Here is a 14,247-nt window from a genome sequence, read left to right as displayed (position 1 = left end):
TTCTGCCATGGAGTGCTTCCCTGTCATGCTGCTCCAGGGAAAGCTTCCAGAGCAGAATGAGGGACATTGGGGATCATATAGCAGATATTGGCAATGAAATTGTTACGTGCTGCGTTTCTCCTCTGGCACGACTGGAGAGCACCGAGGGCCAGGGAGCCGCCGTCCTGCAGCTCGCTGCAGGTTGGAGCTCCGCTCGGCCAGGTCCCTCCCTGGAGCCTGGGTTCAGGCCCACCACGGAGGGGCCGCGGGTCTCCCAGCGCTCAGACTCTCGCTGCTGCTTGGTGATCATTTTTGGAAGCTCGAGTGTCAGAGCTGGAAAGGTACTGGGGCCCCAGGGCCATCTTCCTCATCCTCCCTCACAGAAGGGACGCCTGCAGTGGCTAAGCCAACAGAGAGGGACAGAATGCCAGGAAGCACCTGCGTCTTGTCCTCTGTCCCTCCTGCACCAAGGGTGAGGGTTGCTGTGGGCTGTAGAGGGTTTGTTCCCCGGCAGAATTGGCTCATGGCGGGGCGGGCGTGTGCTTGCAGAGCTGTGGTCCCTGCTGAGGTCCTGGAGGAGGCACACCACCTCCCTGAGGTGATTCTGGGGGTGCTGGTGGCTGCCCAGTTTCACCTGGCCTTGGACACACCCCAGGAGAGCTCAGGCAGGGACTCTATCACCTAACCCAGGAGATCATGTGGTCTTAGAGGGATTTTGTTTTTATAAAGAAAGATTTGACAAAAGCTTAATGTCTGGAAAAAAAAAAAAACAAAACTTAATGTCTGAGATGCTGGGTTGCACCCTGACTGTAGAGCCCTCCTTCTGGGTCCCTGGTCTCTGGGTGTCTCTCCTGGAAGGCGGCTGCCCATGAGCCCATGAGGGCACGGGGGTGCACTGTTGGTCTGAGCTGCAGAGAGCCATCTTTCCGTGTCCCGCCGGGGCGGAGGGCGTCCGTGTGCCCTGCAGCAGCAGCGGACGTGCGGTTACAGGATGGGGCAGCCTGGGGGCAGACTTTCTTCAGCTGGCACAGTGTGCGGGGCATGGAGACCAAGGTCAAGCTGGGGTCATCAGAGGCCAGTGGCCCTCCATCTCGGACGTGTGGATTTGTTGCCCAGGTATTTATTTTTCACTCTACAGGTGCTGAGTTCCCTTGGTTACCACGTGGTCACCTTTGACTACAGAGGTGAGTCTTAATGCAGGGACGAGTCTGAGCCCGCCCCCCACGGCAGGCTCCGCTGAGGGGGTGTCCCCTGGGAGACCGAGGTGGTGCTGGCAGTGGGCGGTGCCCTGCCCTGCAGTGATGGCGAGTATGGGGGTCGTGGGGGAACACGGGCCCCTGTGTGTGTCCTGCATGCCGCCAGGGGCACCCCTCCTGTAGGGGAGGCCTTGGTGCCTGGAGCCCTTGCACGTGTCTCTATTGGCCACGTTTTATGTGCAGAAAAGGCTGGGTTTTCTTTCCTGGACTTTGACTCCTCCAAAGCTGGTCATCAGACATGACTTATGGGCAGGGGAGCTGGTTTTGTTGAAGTTCTAAAAGCGGGAAAAAGAACTATTGAGAGAGAAGGAAGATTCTTCCTTGGCCGAGTGATTTTTCTTTCTTGAATGAGTTAGAGGGCTTGGTGCTGAAGAGACGACAGACCATCTCCTGTAGGCTGTGAGCAGCCTCCTGGAGTCTCAGTGGCTTGGTTCGACCTGCTAGCGAGGGTGGTGGTGTCCACGCTTTCAGGCAGTGAGCGTGGGCATTGTGTTATTAGTTCCTTCTTACCACTGTAACAAATTACCACAAACGTGCCGTCTTAAAAGGGCACAGATTCCACAGATTCATCTTGCAGTTCTGGAGGTCCAAAAGTCCAGAATCTTCAGCCGCTGGGCTAATGTCCAAGTGCTGGCAGGGCCAGTCCCTTCAGGAGGTCCCTTACCTTGTCCAGCTTCTCAGAGCTGTCCTTGGGCCTGGGCTCCCCGACCCTGGCTTTTGTCTCTGCCACACATTGTGTAGACATTATGATTACTCACAATATGACTACTGTGCCGGCGCCTGAGAGCCGTTGCTGCCCATCTCAGATCCGCTGATCAGCGGCCTGAATCCCTTCTGCATCCTCCCCCTCCCCCAACCACATAATCTCACACAGTCCCCAGCTCCAGACATGTGGATGGGACCTCTGGGGGCCTTACTCTGCCTGTGGCACGGAAGGTTCTTTCATGGAAAAGCGTTCGAAAGTTCTGGGTTGGGAAAAACTGCACATAAGCATCTAGAAAGTAGCCCACTTACTCTTTTCTCCGTGCTACAGGGTGTTCTGCTCTTGTGGGGGGCTAGAGACCTCACGGTGAGAGAGAGGCAGCTGTGTCACTGTCTTGTGCCCCTCTGTAGCACCTCCTTACTCCAGTTCTCCTGGGGGCTCTGGATGTCTGTGTCCCTGTGTCCCTCCTTGTGTCCACACCTGGGCCTTTCATCAGGCCTCGTCTCTCCCCTAATCTGGCATCCAGAGTGCCCAGGGGAAGCAGCTCATTGTGCTCACTAACTGTGGGTGTGCTTATGCAGCAGAACTGGCTCTTTCTGAGCCTTGGGCTTTCAGATCACTTGATGATGACTCACTGCTGACTTGCTAGAAACGACAGTGGCATTTGTCCTTTCCAAGAGCCTGGGGCAGGGCTCTGGGGGAACATGTGGTCTAGGAGCAGAGATGGTTAGCTTTCCTCTACTCTTCTAGGACCCCCTTCCCTTTCTGGGTCAGAGTTGTCCTGAGCCTGGAATCCTGCCCCTGCCTCCAGCCTGACTCCCCACATCTGTCCTCAGCTGGGCTGAGCTGGTCGTGGGCTCCCCTCCCTGTCCTGCAGAGGCCCCTGGACAGGGTGGGTTCTCACTGGCCCGTCACGCTGGCCACCCACCAGTGAGCCATCTGCCCGCAGGAATCTGTGGGTCTGTCTGTCCTGTCAGTTGTTCATCGGGACTTTGGACAAGGGTGTGTGGGTGGCTGGGTTCAGGAATTGTAATGGGGTGAGGATATGGGAGAAGTAGGAGGGGGCTTGCCCAGATACCCCTTGCATGGGGTTGTGGATGATGGTGGCAGAGACTTCCTTTGTCCCCGACAGGCCCGGGCTGCGTGTTGAGAAAGAAGGGTTGAGTCTGCTCTTCTGGAGGTTCCACAGGCTGGATTTGACTTCCTCCTCTTGCTGTTTCTCCCCTGCCAGGTTGGGGTGACTCAGTAGGAACCCCATCAGAGCGAGGCATGACCTATGATGCACTCCATGTTTTTGACTGGATCAAAGCCCGGAGTGGAGACAACCCTGTGTATATTTGGGGTCATTCCCTAGGCACTGGGTGAGTTCACATCATGGTGGAGCCTTGGGGGAGCAGGTCTTCATGGGGCCACTTTCTACCCAGTCTCTCCAAGAGTGCCCTGTGGCTTCTGGATCCATGACACCATGGGTCCCAACATGCCTCAGCCCTTATTCCCCTGGTGAGGGTAGGGGATGAAGCACCACAAAACCCATAAAGAGTTGGAGCTACTTTAACCCCTCAACCCAAGAAATGATCTGAGACACACCCAGGCAGTGGTGGGTAGGTCATCGCCCTCTGCCGGGAGACAGGCGCACTTGCCTCCATTCCAAGGGTGCACCCAGAGAGATGTCTTTAGAGCAACGTGAGATGGGGCTCGGGTCCTGGATGCACAAAGACTTTGCATCTCCTGGCTCTGGAGGGTGGGTGCTGGCTTAGATGCCCAAGTGCTGGGCCTTGATTACTTGCAAACTGGGCACGTTTGTAAACAGCCTTGGCCACTTAGCCTGTGCTTGGCTCACCCAAGAAAGAACCTGGGGGAGAAGCAGCGGGTGGTTCCCTTCCTACATCTGCCAAGATGGGAAAACAGTTTAATGTTGCATTTGGGGCTGCCTGAATTGCCTCTGCTGATGGAAGGTCCAGAGGCATCTGTAAAAGGAGTGGGGCTGTCATTGCCCAGAGTCCTGAGACCTTTGGCACCCATCCTGTTTCCAGCGGGGCTTCCTTGGGGGCAGTGACCCTAGCTGCTGCCTCCCCTTGCTGCTTACCTCGGACAGCACCCGGCAGTCGGGGCGGGGGCTGCGGGCTGGGTGGTGCCGGGGAGAGTGAGTGGAGCCTGCCACAGGAGCCCGGGCAGAGCAGGAGCAGGCCGTCCTGCTGTGCGGTCTGCACGGGACCCTCCCAGTGCAGTCCTGGGGTGGCGGGAGGTCCGGGGGTGTCAGCACCATCCTTGGCTGAGGGGGGCGGCTGATGGCAGGGGCGGTAGGGCCCACCCACGTCCTAGGGCATCTGTGTCCACACCCTCCCCCACGCCCCACCAACCGCCCCACAGGTCCAACAGCTTCTTGTTCACTTTGAAGACCAGATTGGTTTCATCTCACAGCTTCCGTCGTCATTCACCTGAACTGTTTCTTTTTCCCTTCTCAGGGTGGCGACAAATCTGGTGCGGCGCCTCTGTGAGCGAGGTAAGGGCTTGTGTGGACATGTGAGTCCTGGTTGCGTGGGTGTGGGCTCCGCTTGGGAATTGGATGCTGGTGGACGAGCAGCACGCAGCCATGCTTGGTGTCGTGTCGGAGCCCCAGGGGCAGGCATTGAGACCAGGGTCTGGGTAAGGCCTCAACTGACCCACGCCCACATTCCCTCTGGATTCTAGAGCACCTGGCAGAGCCTCTTTAGGGCTGAGCTCCCGATACACAGTGTCAGTAGGTGTGGCTCTAGGGAGCAAATCACAGCCATCCAAGAGTCCCCTGGGAGCACTCTTCACACACCAACGGTGCGGGGGGGCCAATGGGGCAAAGTCTGGGGGACCAGTGTCTCCCATGGGCCTCTGTGGCGGTGCCTTGCCCACCTCATAGCTCCCTGTTTGTTGTATTTATCTAGAGACACCTCCAGATGCCCTTATATTGGAATCTCCATTCACTAATATCCGTGAGGAAGCTAAGAGTCATCCATTCTCAGTGGTAAGTACAGATCTTATTAAAAATTGACTTTTTATTATTAAAATGATTACTATAAGGGTAACTCTTAAGAAAGCAAGTATAAAATAAAAATCATAGGGGGACGCCTGGGTGGCTCAGCAGTTGAGCGTCTAACTTTGGCTCAGGTCGTGATCCTGGGTCCTGGGATCGAGTACTGCATCAGGCTCCCTGCAGGGAGCCTGCTTCTCCCTCTTCCTGTGTCTCTGTTTCTCTCTGTCTTTCATGAATAAATAATATTAATAAATAATAAAAATCATAGGAAATATCATTTAAATATTTGGAGAAATGCAGATTGTGTTAAAATGTAATCCTTGTTTAGTTCAGGGCACTGGCCTGAAATGGAGCTGCCTGGAATTTTAAAACTCTGTGGCCAGGCACAAGCACAGGTTCACAGTTGGACTGTCCAAGGACAACAGGCCCCTGGGAGGCCTTGCCTCTGGTGTGGTTTGCCTCCCTGGAACCCCCACCAGGGTTCATTGACCCCAGAGCTCCGCCCAGGCCAGTGGCTGCCTCCTCAGACCTGGAGCTGGTGGGTGCCCTGCTCCCTGCACACATGGATGGTGCTCGGCAGCCAGGCTCTCCCAGGTGTGGCTCCAGCTAACATCTAGGGCGAACGCTGGTGGGGGTTCCAGGTGAATCAGGCCCTCCTTCCATGCTGAGACTGAGGCCCTGGACCCTCCCTTTCCAAGCCTGGCCCAGAGAGTCTTCTCTGTGTCCTGCTGTGTCTTGTAGGCCTTGTGTCCTGGTGACCAGAGGAGTCCTGTATAGTCTCCTCTGATGCTGCTTTACTCCCAAGTCACATGGACTCGTTTTCCCAGGGCTGGAGGCCCTAGTGTCTGTGGGAAGCATTGTCTCAGAGCCAGTTCTGCCCAGCTGCTGCCCTGTGGCATGGGAGCCTGTTTTGGGGACAGCCATGCCAGGCCAGTCCAGGAGCCTCTCAAGCAGGGAGGCTGTGGTCCAATGGCAGGGGTGGTGTGGCCTCAGCTCAGTCCACTTGGAAGCAGGGGAGACCTTTGGGCACTCGTCAGCCTGTCTAAACCCTTGAGCCCAGCCTTCTCTGTGGCTGTTGTAACCGGTGCCTCTGCCTCTCTTGTTTCCATGTCGCCTTCAGATATATCGATACTTCCCTGGGTTTGACTGGTTCTTCCTTGACCCCATTACAAGCAGCGGAATTAAATTTGCTAATGATGAAAAGTAAGTACTGCAGTACAATATCTCATTTTTCAATTTAAAAAAACACTAAGAACCCCCAGGACCAGTCACCCTCACCAGATTCTGAATACTGGGGCTCTCCTCTAACCATCCAGCCTTTGTAGGGGGCACATCAGGCTGTGAGCTGCAAATGGGAGAGAAGGGATTTGAAAAGACTGTAGTGGTGGTAAAGCAACAGGGAGACAGCATGTCTGTATGGCGGTTTTATTTGACAATAGTCCCTCAGAACCAGAGCTCCCCACAGGTTCTAGAGCAGTAACAGGAACTGTCACTCAAAGAAGGATGCTGCCTCAGCCTTTTGACATATGTTTGGTATAGAAAGATGTTACAAAGTTCACTATTAAAATATTTCTCTTGGGGTGCCTGAGTGTCTCAAGTCAGTTAGGCATCCGGCTCTTGGTTTCGGCTCAGGCCCTGATCTCAAGGTTGGGGGATTTAGCCCCATGTCAGGCTCTGCGCTCAGCTGGGATCTGCTTGAGATTCTCTCCCTCTGCCCCTCCCCATTCGCTTTCTAAAATAAATAAATCTTAAAAAACAATAAATATTCAGTTAACATTTAAGAATTTACACTTTGAAGTAAATGTGAAAAATGGAATATTTTTCCCCTTAATTATGTGTTTTGGTTCTAAAACTAAAATTTGAGTAGACATAGGCACAAAACCTGCTTATTTATAAATATTGTTTTGGAACTTAGAGAAGAATAATCTGAAAAAACCTGGATTCCAACCACAAGCACCACAGTGAGTGTTGGGCCCCCCGAAGCTGCCCCTTGGCCATGCTCCTGGCTGAGAGTTGGGGGGCTGGTCGTGCTTCCCCCACTGGGAGTCACAAGCCCCTCCATGGGCGGCTCTGAGGTGACAGCAGGCGACATCGGGTGAACTTGGCCTTCTCTAGAGGTGGGTAAAGGTTAGGATGTACTGTTTACAGTGGAAATCCTAAAAAGATTCCACTGTCAAAGTGTGACCCTCGCAGCAGAAAGGCCCCTCCCTGGAAGCAAAGGGCAGGGGGAGCGGGTATGTGCACCAGTAGCAGAAGCACAGAGTGCTAGACAGGCCGGGTGTCTGTGGGGTGACGAGTCTCCTGGCCCAGGTCCTGCCAGGTGCCAGGCTTGCCCAGTGCTGTCTTCATGGAGCCCCCAGATCAGTCTGGAACCACCAGAACCAGGCCCGTCTGTGGTTTGCTAGAGGGCTTGGATCTGTGAACCTGTTGAAAACATTAATTTATTTGTAAACAGGGTGACCTGAATGTCATTTTTAACAAAGGTTAGAGGGTGTGGGCTTTTTTAGTAAACATTCATTTGCAATAAATTTCTTAGCCCATCTAAATTATATTGTTTTGTAAATTTCAAAGAATATATTTAGTGGCAGAAATAATCATTTTAATTTCCAGAAAATACACAGGGGGCAAATTTGGTGAATGAATTGATCTCTAGACTTGACTGAATAGATGGTGCTACTAACATCTAAGAAATCAACTTTTAGGGATGCCTGGGTGGCTCAGCGTTTGAGCATCTGCCTTGGGCCCAGGGTGTGATCCTGGGGTCCCGTGATCCAGGGGTCCCGTGATCCTGGGTCCCTGCATGGAGCCTGCTTCTCCCTCAGCCTCTGTCTCTGCCCCTCTCTCTGTGTCTCTCATGAATAAATAAAATCTTTAAAAAAACTAAATCAACTTTTAGTTCTCTACGGAAAGCCAGTGGGATTCTAGCCGTGAGCACCATGGCGAAGCCCGCACTGAAGTCAGGTGCCTGCCATAGGCAGGCCTGAGGCCCAGTCCTCTCCTGGGCTTGTGGTCTAGCCCCATGTCCTCCCGCAGTGTGAAGCACATCTCCTGCTCCCTGCTTATCCTGCACGCGGAGGATGACCCGGTCGTGCCCTTCCAGCTTGGCAGAAAGGTGGGTGTCAGGTGCTGCCCCTGGTGCGGGCGGGTGGCTTGCAGCTTCCCGTTGAGGCCAGGCCGGGCATACGTGCATGTGTAGGGGTTCTGCTGCTGGCAGGTGCCCCTTTTGAAGGAGACTTGGGTGGCGGCCGACGGGTGACACCTTGTGAGCACAGAGCAGTCAGAGGGTGTGGGCTTCTTGACCAGTATGTTCGGTGATGGCAAAAGGAGATGAGAGGGTGAGTAGGGGGGGTCCTGGCCTGACGGAGCCTGACCACTAGCTGCTTAGCCAGGAGGGCTCACAGTGGTTGGCCAGAGGGAGAGAACTCTCAGGGGAGAGGATGCCCGGCCACAGCGCGGGGTCGCAGTCAGTACACTTGATACACAACCTTGGGGGTTGGACTGCTTCGGGGACCGAAGTGTTGTGAGGCCTCCGTGTTTGCTTTTGCTGAGTTTGTTTTGCCTTTGCTGCCGGGAGACAGCGTTAGATGTGTCGGTGAGTGTCGTGGGGGACGTTCTGCCTGGCGTGGCGATGCTGGGGCCGGGGGGCGAGTGTGGAGGGCCGGGGGTGCCAGCGTGCAGGTGTCCTCCCCTAAAGCCCCCTGTAGCCGGCACAGGCCGCCCAGCAGCACTGCTTGGGCCTCAGCCCGGCCCCGGGGTGAGCCGTCAGGCCAGCGCGCCCCTCACGGCCGGCCGCCCCTGAGGAAGGGCCACCTGGGAGAGAGGTGTGAGGATGGGGTCCCTAGCTGGGGGCTGGGGGCTGGGTGCTCATCAGCAGCCCTGGCCAGGCTGGCTGCAGGGTAGCAGCATTGTTGGTGGGGTGCTCCGGTTCTCCTCCCGGGGCAGCGGCCTCCCTGCCTGCAGGGGGACCACCAGGTGCCTGTGGGTGCTGACCCGTCATGTCTCCCCTGTGCCAGCTCTACAACATCGCTGCTCCATCTCGAAGCTTCCGAGACTTCAAAGTTCAGTTTATCCCCTTTCACTCAGACCTTGGCTACAGGCACAAGTACATCTACAAGAGCCCTGAGCTTCCACGGATACTGAGGTGAGATATCCCCCACCTGGGACTCACTGGGTGGTGAAGGCTTAGGCCAGGCGTTCCTGTCCCTCAAGAGCCTTCCATCTCCAGAGGGCTTGCGTGCTGACTGCTGCCACAATCACACAGGGCAGTGACTCCCCTAGACGTGGGTTGTGCAGGCTGTGTAGACACCCACCTCGGGGGGCACCCCAGACCCTGTGGTGCCCACACAGCTGTTGGGGCCGGCCTGGGGCATATAGCACATGGGAGACCCCGGGCCAGCTCCCAGAAGCCTGTTTGGCCTCAGCTGCTTCTTGGAGGGAGGCTGTGCTCCTGGCTGCACCACCGCGGCCAGTCTGGGCTGGGACTGTGGCTGGGCTGTGGGCACCCATCCCGTTCCCAGGTGCGGAGCCCAAGCATGAGGGCAAGACAGTGGCCAAGGGCAGTGTGGACAGGGTGAGGCCCAACCCCCTGCCCCCATCCCAGGCACAGGCAGCCCCCGCTGTGCCGGTGGCCTGCAGGGTGCTTTCATGGGGCTGCTGGCACTGGGGTGCCGGGACCGGCCCTCGGGGAGTCTGATGGCAGCCTACCCCCATCAGCCCGCCGTGGTCACCTCAGCAGGGCCCTGAGGGCTGAAGGAGTATGGCTTTGCTCTAGGGCTATGATTTCCCTAGCGCAAGAGGAACACGTTCCAGAAAATCAAGCCTGGAGTGTAGCTCTAGAGTTTAGAACGAAGGACAGCAGCCCGAGACCCGGTCTCTGCCCCTACAGGGTCGGGGTCTGACCAGGCCTTTCCGTTGGTGCCCTGGGTCTGTCACTCAGGCCTTCTGTGTGGGTGCTGGTCCTCCTGGGATGGGCTGACGGAGACCATGGGCCACAGGACCCTGGTGGCTGCTGACGGTTGTCCTGTCCTGTCTAGGGAGTTCCTGGGGAAGTCAGAACCCGGGCGCCAGCACTGAGTCCTGCTGCCTGAAGGAGCATGAAGACCTCTGCCCTCCCGTCTGCTGTGGCCGCACAGCGTCCTTGATGCTCCTGGACAGAGGACCCAGATGCCAGCTGGGGCGGGCGGAGGAGGCCCAGCTGACCCAGGGCGCCCACCCTGGGCAGCTGGGAGCGTGGCTGTCCGTGGAAGGCACAGGTTGTTGGCGTGTGATCCCATCCCTCTTATTGCCCCTGAACCTGAGCTCTTGTCGGGCAGACAGTGACCATGCAGGCCAGCCCCCCGCTGCTGGACCCCACACCTGCTGAGCTGGGCCCAGGGGTCCTGGGGCGGGGGTGTGGGGTCTGGGGACCAAGCTGCGTGAGATGGCGGCGGTCCCAGCCCTCCCCCCAGCACCCTTTGTTCCCCGGGGCCTCACAGTGGGGGATGGGTCCACGACCTGCACTTGCTCTGCTTTCTCCCCACCTGTCCACCTAACCTGGCCTTGGACTGAGCATTTATTTAAGAATAAAATTGTGGTGGTGGTCCATCTGTCATGTCTTGGTGGCACCTCCAGCTGCCCCAGGCCCTGCTCAGGGTCCAGCCCATGGGAGAAGGGGCGGCTCCACAAGGACGGACGTCCTGGAGCTGCCTTTTCTCCTTCTGGATGGGGAGGCCTGTGCAAGGAGGGGCGAGGTGTGTTTGTGAGGGGCCAGCTCTCCAGATGGGACAGAGGGTGTTTCCCTAAAATACCTCACCCGGAGCGGGCTTGCAGGATGTTGGTGTCACTCAGCAGGCTCTGGGGTGGCACCCACAGATGCCAGGCTGGCCCCTGGCACCGGTCTGTGAAGAGCCTTGGGGCAGCAGAGCGTGGGATCTCTCGCTCTGGCCCTCGAGCATGGCCTCGTTCACCCACTGAGAGGAATGGGGGGTGCGGGGCTCAAACCTTTTGTCAAAGAGCCGCCCTGCCCTTCGGCCGCCCTTGCAGACCCTGCTGCCCAGTGGCCCGGTGCCCAGTGGGACCAGCTCCGTGCAACCTGAGGAGTGAGGGGACAGGGACGCCGGGTCTGGTAAGGAAGGCGGAGCGAGGATCCACCCCCCACCCCCTAGACCCACTGCTCCAACAGCCGACTGCTCCAGGTCCTGAAGCTCTGGGGCTTTCCAGTCGAGGGGGCGCAGATTCCCCCGGGGCATGGAGGGCCTCGCCCTCAGCCTGCCTGGGGGCCCAGGTGCCGACGCAGGGGCAGGCACCTGCAAGCTGCCCCCAGTGATACTCACATCCGGGAAACCAGGCCTCTGACAAATGGGTTGAAACACATTCCCCCGAGGTGTGTTCCTGCCAGGTGTATGTTCTTCCTGTTGGACAGGCCCCTGCCGCCTCCTGGGTTGGGTCTCCCTGCGGCAGCACACCCCATCCTCAGGGAGACGCATGGCCCCCCCCACACCATGTTCCCCAGTAACTGCTGTGCCGGGTGACAGAAGCCTGGAGGTAGGGCCGCTTGCGCAGCCGCATCAGTCTGTGTGAGCCACCCCAGCTCCCTCCTGGGGGCGAGGCAGGCCATGAAGTTGGGCTGCAGTACTTTGACAGGCCTGACAGGCGGGCTGAGGAACAGGGAGCAGGAAGCAGGGACGGGGCCCTCACTCGCTCATGGCAGTTCATCAGTTCCAAACGCGCCCCCCCCCCCCCAGTGATTAACGAAGCCTGAACCAAACCGTGGGCTGTGGCATTTGTAACCCCCAACGATACAGAACCAGTCTTAGGGGGGAACAGAAGGAACAGATGCAGACACGCACAGCCGTCAAGTCAATTCTGTGGTTTACATGTGTGTCCTGGGAGCCACTTGGCGCCCCCAGATCCCAGACGGCTCCAGGGGGACGTGCCCTCGTCCCCAGGGCCAGGAGTGGGTGACAAGAGACATGCAAAAGCAGCAATGCAGTCTGCACCAACAGTGCTAACACCCTGATGGCAGATCTGACGCTCCTTTCATGAGCTGGTGGTTCTGGCACATACTCCACGTTCCTCTCACGGCCGGGGTGGGAGAACCTGGTCCGTCCTTAATCCCAGGGCCTAGGCCATTCCGAGGGAGGCTCTGAGGCCTGCGCCTGGCACCAGCCCCCACCCTGCCCACGGCGCAGAATGGAACATGGGCCAGGCTGGCCAAGCACAGGCAGGAAGGTTTAATCGGTGACTCACACAAGGCAGTAACAGTAAGTGGCACAGTGATGGTCACACATAGCCCAAGAGACAGGACAACAGGAGGGGGTGGGGGGGTGACCACAGCCGCTGAACACGGGCCTCCCCAGCAGACCTGCAGCTCTGGTGACGTGCACGTGAGTAGGTCGTCTGTGGGCCGATTCTGTGAGCAGTCAGAACTCGGAGTGAGGGCAGCGCCTGTGGGAGGGTGCTGGGGGAGTGCTGCCCCTGGCTCTCCCCTGGGCAGCTGCCCCCACCAGCCCCCACCCAGGCAGAGTACAAAGCAGGCTCCCTTCTGGGCCTGCTCAGTCCCTTCCATGGCAGGCACGCTGGCAGAAAGGGCGGGCGAGGGAGGCTGGCCTGGAGTGAAGGACAGGAGACGCAGCCCCCAGGACACGGCAGGGGCATAGCCCCCGGGGCCCCAGGCTGGGCAAAACATCCCGGCATTGTCTCTCAAGCACAAAACTTCAGAAGTATAATCTTTAGTTACTAAAATAAAAACAGGTTTTAGCTATTTTCGTTTTCCCATGAAGTTGATTTTCCTCTTGGAAAAGCAAAACCAAGCTAATGTTGCATCAGCCAGCCTTGTCCTAGCCAAGGACCCCCAGATGCCAGACGCGGGTGTCCCCCCCCATCTATCAGTCTGGAAACCCGGGGCCAGGGCACCCATGCGGCAGCTGCAGACACCAGGAGGCCACAGCTGTGGCCAGCTCCCCGGGCTTGGCCACAGCTGCCTGCCCAGACCCCAGAATCCAGAGGCTCAAAGCTAAAAACAAGCTCACTGCAGGTGCGTGCAAGGTCTCAGAGGAGCCCAGCCAGCGGCTCCCACTTCCCCACCTCCTCAGGTAGGTGAGCTATAGCTGTGGGGCACCCCAGCCGGGGCTGCGCGCTCTGCTTTCCTGCAGGACACTGGGGAGCATCTCACTTCTTGCACCCTTCCTTCCTGGCTCACCCTAAGCCACGACCACGATCCTCAAGGCTCTCCAGAAACAACCCTGCAACAAGCAGGCGGTGGCCGGGGGACCTAATCCCTGGGGAGGTTGGGGGGTGGGATCTGCAGGTCGGAGGGCTCCACGCCCCAGATGTCCCGGGCGTACTCCGTGATGGTCCGGTCACTGGAGAACTTGCCCGAACATGCGATGTTCCTGATGACCTTCTTGGTCCACTCCCTGGGGTTCTGCAGAGGGAAGGACAGGCTGAGTGATCTCAGGCACCACACAGGATAGCCTTCTGGACTATTCCCGGATGAGCTCTCAGCCTCCAGGCAGCCTGATGAACAAAGGGAAGTGGCCATCAACCCCTCGCTGACCAGAAAAGCTACCAAATGACTAGATAGAGGGGCAAGGAGCCTCAAAATGTGCCACAACCTCAGGGCACGGCTGGTGTGAGAAACACCAGCAAGCAAGTACTCTACACCAAGTGGATCCAGGGGCTCTCCCGTCCACAGCTCACCACCGCCCCCCCCCCCCCGCCCCCAAATGAGCCAGCACTAAAATGAGCCTTCCGGAAAGGGCAGACTGCTGAGGCCCATGTCAGGAGCAAAGGCTCCCCCAGAGCCCTGCCTGGTCACTTGGTTTCCCGGGATCCCCTGTTCTTTGACAGGTCCTCAAGGGCAGGCAGCTTCCCTGTGGGTGGGGTGGGGGGGCCAGGACCGTAGCATCAGGGACACACACCCCTCAGGCCTCATCCAAGAACCTGGTTAATAATCCATCTGACTCACAACTCGGCGCACAGCCAGAGTTCTCCCACTGCCACCCCCGGTGAGGCGCACAGGCTGGGTGTCTAGAAAACCCCAGGAAGGGGAGGCAGTGGGTATGAGGGACGGACACCCTCCTTCACCTCCCAGGCTCAGGCCCTTATGACTACGAGACCCCACATGGATGTGCCCACTCCCTCAGGTACAGGCTGGCACATGCTCCACACAGAAATGGATGAGGGGGGCCCTTGTCCACCTCGCTAAGGAGCAGGGAGCTGGTTGCGGCGGCCTGGCCTCACAAAGGCTACTCCTTACGGCTGTGTCCCTCCCTCTACTTAACACAGAAGCTTGCACCCTTCTAGGAAGCGGGCATTCTCAC

General features: G+C 57.8%; 2 protein-coding genes across 4 annotated transcripts in view; one reads left to right on the top strand and one right to left on the bottom strand.

Annotated features, from left to right (window-relative positions):
• The window catches only part of ABHD12 (abhydrolase domain containing 12, lysophospholipase), a 69,897-nt gene extending 59,365 nt beyond the window's left edge, over positions 1–10,532 (top strand). For all 3 annotated transcript variants that reach the window (XM_055320878.1, XM_055320879.1, XM_055320880.1), the window contains exons 6-13: positions 1,118–1,163; positions 3,170–3,299; positions 4,404–4,441; positions 4,857–4,936; positions 6,066–6,148; positions 7,979–8,057; positions 8,959–9,086; positions 9,979–10,532. In XM_055320878.1, coding sequence (XP_055176853.1) covers positions 1,118–1,163; positions 3,170–3,299; positions 4,404–4,441; positions 4,857–4,936; positions 6,066–6,148; positions 7,979–8,057; positions 8,959–9,086; positions 9,979–10,018 — 624 coding nt within the window. In that variant the 3' untranslated portion in view covers positions 10,019–10,532. The remainder of the gene's footprint in view (positions 1–1,117; positions 1,164–3,169; positions 3,300–4,403; positions 4,442–4,856; positions 4,937–6,065; positions 6,149–7,978; positions 8,058–8,958; positions 9,087–9,978) is intronic.
• Positions 10,533–12,133: 1,601 nt separating this feature from the next.
• Positions 12,134–14,247, bottom strand: part of PYGB (glycogen phosphorylase B) — a 59,529-nt gene continuing 57,415 nt past the window's right edge. Inside the window, exon 20 of the mRNA XM_055320877.1 lies at positions 12,134–13,349. Coding sequence (XP_055176852.1) covers positions 13,197–13,349 — 153 coding nt within the window. The 3' untranslated portion in view covers positions 12,134–13,196. The remainder of the gene's footprint in view (positions 13,350–14,247) is intronic.

The sequence above is a fragment of the Nyctereutes procyonoides genome, unplaced genomic scaffold (assembly GCF_905146905.1).
Source record: "Nyctereutes procyonoides isolate TBG_1078 unplaced genomic scaffold, NYPRO_anot_genome, whole genome shotgun sequence".
Classification (NCBI taxonomy): Eukaryota; Metazoa; Chordata; class Mammalia; order Carnivora; family Canidae; genus Nyctereutes; species Nyctereutes procyonoides.
The sequence above is the reverse complement of the archived record's forward strand: the minus strand, read 5'-3'. Positions and strand labels throughout refer to the sequence as shown.